Source organism: Lipotes vexillifer, unplaced genomic scaffold (assembly GCF_000442215.2).
Source record: "Lipotes vexillifer unplaced genomic scaffold, Lipotes_vexillifer_v1.1 scaffold49, whole genome shotgun sequence".
Lineage (NCBI taxonomy): Eukaryota > Metazoa > Chordata > Mammalia > Artiodactyla > Lipotidae > Lipotes > Lipotes vexillifer.
The window spans coordinates 5,997,434-6,003,499 of NW_006790551.1; the positions used below are offsets into that span (position 1 = coordinate 5,997,434).

The 6,066-nt window shown below is 55.4% G+C and overlaps 1 protein-coding gene across 1 annotated transcript in view; it reads left to right on the forward strand.

The window, feature by feature from the left end:
- WFS1 (wolframin ER transmembrane glycoprotein) overlaps window positions 1-2,158 on the forward strand; it is a 21,044-nt gene extending 18,886 nt beyond the window's left edge. Inside the window, exon 7 of the mRNA XM_007463821.1 lies at window positions 295-2,158. Coding sequence (XP_007463883.1) covers window positions 295-2,103 — 1,809 coding nt within the window. The 3' untranslated portion in view covers window positions 2,104-2,158. The remainder of the gene's footprint in view (window positions 1-294) is intronic.
- The last annotated feature ends 3,908 nt before the right edge of the window (window positions 2,159-6,066 follow it).

Below are 6,066 nucleotides of genomic sequence, written 5' to 3' on the forward strand. Positions count from 1 at the left end.
GGGGGGGGGGGGGGGGGGGGGGGGGGGGGGGGGGCCCGGGCCCTGCAGGATTGGGCGGGATCGAGAGGGAAGGTTTGAGACCACGTGGAGCATCACCACCTGCAGAGGGTGTTACAGGTGGAGGGACCGTGCGGACCAAGGGCCCGGCCGTGGTTGAAATGACGGGTGAGTTCGCTTTGCCCAGAGCCGGGGGCAGTGCGGGTGAGTGACAGAGAGCAGTGACACGGCAGAGAGTGGGGCTCCCACCCTGGCCGCGTTCCAGTGCCCCTCCTCTGTCTGCACCCCTCCTCCCAGGTGGTCAGATACCCGCTGCACGTCATCATGGAGCTGAAAGAGTACCTGATAGACGTGGCGTCCCGGGCGGGCCTGCACTGGCTGTCCACCCTCGTGCCCACCCACCACATCAACGCCCTGGTCGTCTTCTTCGTCGTCAGCAACCTCACCATCGACTTCTTCGCCTTCGTGGTGCCCCTGGTCGTCTTCTACCTGTCCTTCGCCTCCATGGTCATCTGCACCCTCAAGGTTTTCCAGGACAGCAGGGCCTGGGAGAGCTTCCGTGCCCTCACCAGCCTGCTCCTGCGATTCGAGCCCGACCTGGACGTGGAGCAGGCCGAGGGGAACTTCGGCTGGAGCCACCTGGAGCCCTACGTCCACTTCCTGCTGTCTGTCTTCTTCGTCATCTTCTCCTTCCCCATCGCCAGCAAGGACTGCATCCCCTGCTCGGAGCTGGCCGTCGTGTCCGTCTTCTTCACGGCCACCAGCTACATGAGCCTGAGCACCTCGGCCGAGCCCTACACCCGGAGGGCCCTGGTGACTGAGGTGGCGGCCGGCCTGCTCTCCCTTCTGCCCACCGTGCCCGTCGACTGGCGCTACCTGAAGCTCCTGGGCCGGACCTTCTTCACAGTGCCCGTGGGCCACTTCGTCGTCCTGAACGTCAGCATCCCCTGCCTGCTCTACGTATACCTGCTGTACCTCTTCTTGCGCATGGCCCAGCTGAGAAACTTCAAGGGCGCCTACTGCTACCTGGTCCCCTACCTGGTCTGCTTCGTGTGGTGCGAGCTCTCCGTGGTCATCCTGCTCGAGTCCACGGGCCTGGGGCTGGTGCGCGCCTCCATCGGCTACTTCCTCTTCCTCTTCGCTCTCCCCATCCTGGTGGCCGGCCTGGCGCTGATGGCTGCAGTGCGGTTGGCCCACTGGTTCTTGTCCCTGGAGCTCGCCAAGGTCGTGGTCGCCATGGTGGTCTGCAGCATCCCCCTGCTGGTCCGTTGGTGGACCAGGGCCAACTTCTCCGTGGTGGAGATGGTCAAGTCCCTGACACGGAGCTCCATCGTCAAGCTGATCCTGGTGTGGATCACGGCCATCGTGCTCTTCTGCTGGTTCTACGTGTACCGCTCGGAGGGCATGAAGGTCTACAACTCCACGCTGACCTGGCAGCAGTACGGCTTCCTGTGCGGGCCGAGGGCCTGGAAGGAGACCAACATGGCCCGCACCCAGATCCTGTGCAGCCACCTGGAGGGCCACAGGGTCACGTGGACCGGCCGCTTCAAGTATGTCCGCGTGACGGAGATCGACAACAGCGCCGAGTCAGCCATCAACATGCTCCCGCTCTTCATCGGCGACTGGGTGCGCTGCCTCTACGGTGAGGCCTACCCGTCCTGCAGCTCGGGCAACGTCTCCACGGCCGAGGAGGAGCTCTGCCGCCTCAAGCTCCTGGCCAAGCACCCCTGCCACATCAAGAAGTTCGACCGGCACAAGTTCGAGATCACCGTGGGCATGCCCTACAGTGGCGCCAACGGCACCCGCGGCCCCGAGGAGGACGACATCACCAAGGACATCGTGCTGCGGGCCAGCAGCGAGTTCAAGGACGTGCTGCTCCACCTGCGCCAGGGCAGCGTCATCGAGTTCAGCACCGTCCTCGAGGGCCGCCTGGGCAGCAAGTGGCCCGTCTTCGAGCTCAAGGCCATCAGCTGCCTCAACTGCATGGCGCAGCTCTCACCAGCCAGGCGGCAGGTGAAGGTCGAGCGGGACTGGCGCAGTGCCGTGCATGGCGCCGTGAAGTTCGCCTTCGACTTCTTCTTCTTCCCCTTCCTGTCGGTGGCCTGAGGATGCATCCCGTTGCAGGAGTGTCGGTGCATGTGGCTGCCAGGACCTCCCCCCACCGCCTCCCGGCTGAACAGCGCAACACTAACCACTGTCTGTGTGTGTGTGTGTGTGTGTGTGTGTGTGTGTGTGTGTGTGTGTGTGTGCGCGCGCGTCTGCGCATATGCAGTGTGTGTGTGTGTGTGTCCGCACGCATGCGCAAATGCAGGGCTTTGGAGACCATTTGTCACGTGTAGTCTGCTCACACCTCTGTGAACGGGCTGACTCCTTTAGCTCTGTCAACTTTGACTGCCCAGTGTGGTTGGAAATGGCATGCACAGCCTCGACCCGCAGTCCTGACCTCTCCGTGCGCAGCTGGTGTGCCAGGCTAGACCAGGATTCCTGTGCCCGAAAAACACTTTACAGATGCTGCCCTCCCTCCCCTACCACCTCCACGCATGCCCCGGCCCCTCATTTACTTCTGTTTGGGTTTGTTATTTAAAGAACCAATAGTGCTGCTCTGTAAACTCAATGATAGCTTTTCTTATTTATGTGGTCACTGCTAAGCCTTGACAGCTGTTTGCAGATCCTGGGGGCCTGCAGAGCCGCTCTGTCATGACCAAGGACCTGCCTGATTCTGAGATCGGAGGCCACATGGGCAGAAGCCCCGAGCTCTGCATCCTGCAGCCTGCCCGCCTCGCAGCTCTCCTGTCTGGTGGGTAATGGGTGAGTTTGCGAGGGTCTCGCCTGAATCCACCGGGACTGGGAAATAGAAGGAACCCGGGGCGTCCCCTCCCGGTGCTCAGAAACGCTAGGCCATGTTCAGAACCAGAAAGCAGAAAGTCAGGGTCCTAAAGCAGCCGAAATAAAAACCTTTGATGAAATCCTCTGTCCTTTTCTTTCTTTAAAAGAAGCCTTTTTTTTGTATGTGTAAGAGAATCAACAGGTGTCTACCCTTGTACTGAGTTACATAAAAGTGCAGCTGGGGTTACAAAGAACAGAACTGATTCTCAGTGAGCGACCCCGACACTGCTAGGCCAGGGGCCCCTGCAGTGTTTGCGCCATCACCCAGCTGTCTGCCCGGGTCTTACTAGGTGTGAAATGCTCGTGGTCGTGATTATTTGTGAAACTGAAGTCACCACTGCAAGGGCACATACGTGGTTATTCGTGATTCAGTAGCTGTGTTGTTCAGCAGCGTGTTGCTTGTGAAACCGTATCCTGTATTCAGTGATGAACAATGATAATTCCATAGAATTATCATCAGAACTTGAGCCATCTAGGGGGGGCTAGAGCAGCTTGGGGTCCCTCAGCAAACTTAGCACCCTGGGCACGGGTGCATGCCTGTCTGGGTCCCTTGGGCAGGGACACATGTCTGTCTGGGTCCCTCCGGTCTTTGGTTTCTTCCCTGAGGTTGAGGACAGCCTGGTCCCCTCCTGCCCCCCGGTGGACAGTGACCCCCACCCAGTGAGCTGCATGTCCAGTTCTTTGCTGTGGTCAGGAAACCTGGAGTTGTTCACACATCCTTCTGTGGTTTGGAGTTGACTCAGGGTGTGGCCATCTCCGTTTTGAAGACGCATCTCACCTTGGTGGGTGGCAGCTGCATCCCTGCATTGCTAACTCTTCCTGTTTTGTCTTCCTGCCTGGTCTGGTCTGCCTGAAATCCCATGTTGGGAAGTGCTCAGGAGGGTGGCATCCCTTTGTGCCTCTGGGTTTCTTCCCAGGTAATGAGATGAGGTTAAATGTCAGCCCCACTCCCCTCTCTCATCTGGAGGTTTGTGAGGCCATGAAGTGAGTTCACAGTTCAGCTTTGCCTCCCAGACTCCCCACTGATTGTCCGGAGGGCGAGGAAGCTGCCTGGCTTTCTGAGTGAATGCAGATGACCTCATATCATCCTCACTGGGCAGGGGGCAGGTGCCGTGACAGCCCTGATCCACAGAAAACAGGTTCCAGTATTAGACCGAGATCTGCCGGTGCCCTGTCCTCTGGGTCACGCTGTTATTCGGCTCCCGAGAAGAGCGCCTCCTTGGAGCAGGGGGGTGGTGTGGTCTCACGGGGATTGCCCTGCATCCGCCGTTCAGCCCCTGTCCTTAGGTCCCAGTGTCCTGATCTATAAAATGTAAGTCTGGGTTAGGTCAGTGGTTTGCAAAACTACTTAGCAATGAAACGCTGTTTAAAAAACCAAATGTGGGACTTCTGTGGTGATGCAGTGGTTAAGAATCCGCCTGCCAATGCAGGGGACGCGGGTTCAAGCCCTGGTCCGGGAAGGTCCCACGTGCCGCGGAGCAACTAAGCCCGTGCGCCACAACTACTGAGCCTGCGCTCTAGAGCCCGTGAGCCACAACTGTTGAGCCCACGTGCCACAACTACTGAAGCCTGCGTGCCTAGAGCCCATGCTCCGCAACTAGAGAAAGCCTGCGTGCAGCAACCAAGACCCAACGCAGCCAAAAAAAGAAAAAAAAACAAAGAAGCCAAATGTATTTGATCAGATGGGCCTTGCTAGGTTCCTCGCTGTTTACCACACTTAGTTCAATACTTTACTACAGTTATCTACAGTGATAAAACCCCTTCCTGTTCCTGGAACAGGCTTTCTATCTTAAATATTTTAGGCAGTAAGGGTGAAGTTCAAAGGTTCTTCCTGAGTCTTTTGGGTCTTGCTTCCTTTCAGCTCTAAATAATCCACATGCCAGAGTGGCACATCTTGGAGCAGCTTGCCCCGAACACACCCCCATCAGTCTCAAAAGAAAGTTTTACCAGAAACTTCTTTCACATTCTCGAGGAACAGATAACTGGCGTAAACACGAATAAAGAATACAGAAAAGAGCAACTTTGGATGGAAGAATCTTACAAGAGTTTATTGATGGCCTGATGTAACTTCCTCATAAAAATCAGTGCCTCATCCAAACCCATTTGTGAGGGAACACCTTTCCTTAGGACTTTGTTAGCAGCAATGTTGCCTTTTTCCTGGTTTCCTCTTGAAGCCAAGCAGGACCCTGTGGGGCTCCTAGCCACAGAAGCCTTTTTGTGTCCCCTGTTTCTTGTTTGTAGGAAATAGGTTTCAGCCTCCATGACCTTCCCTAAGTTCCAAAGGGCAGGTTCAAACAGCTGTTGACCAGGGAAAGGAGGTGATGCAGAGACAAGGGAGGAGCAGTCAAAAAACAATAGTGCAGCCTTGGGGCAGGTCCTGGCTCTGCCTCAAAGGATACACATAACAATATCCTTGAGCTCTTGTACAAAACTAAAACCCCCAACAAATGGAAGATGTTAAGTGCTTGATGAAGCATTCTTCATTCCAGAGAAGGCCACAGTTTTACAACCTCAAGAAGCAGAGAAGCTCATCAGGAAACTACCTGAGGCCAGATTAAAGGAGCGCAGGCCCTGCACGCACCCTGATAATAATCAGCAGCCCACCCTTGAGCCATTGCTATAAAACTCCTCACCAAAGCCCTGGGTTGGGACACACAGTTTTTGAGGGCACAAGCCCACTGTGTCCCCCTCTGCCTGGCAAGGCCATAAAGAAATTCTTTTCTACACCCAAACAAACAAATAAACAAAAACAAATGTACAGAACTCCATGCAAAAACAGTGTTATTTGTAAGTTCAGGTGTAACCTATGCAGCAGATGTGAATAGGAAGCCACCTGGCTGGTGTGAACCCCTCAGCCCAGCTGTGTGACCTTGGGCAGATTCACACTTTCCAGGCCTCCGGTGCCTTTTCTGTAAATTGGGGATGTAACAGGGCCTGCCTCATCGGTCGTTTTTAGGATTAAACTAGTTAATTTTATTGCAGGGTGGTCACAACAGTGTCAGGCACTGGTAAATCTCAGTACACTTGTGAATGTTTTAAATGAAGTTAAGCATTCATGGAACTTTAGAACCAATTAAGAACCTTTATATAGGCCCTCACCAGACGAATGTCGCTTCTAGCTTTTCAAAAGTTTAACCTTTGTGAAAATAACCATGTTTAGCTGAACGGAACTTGTTGGAGTGG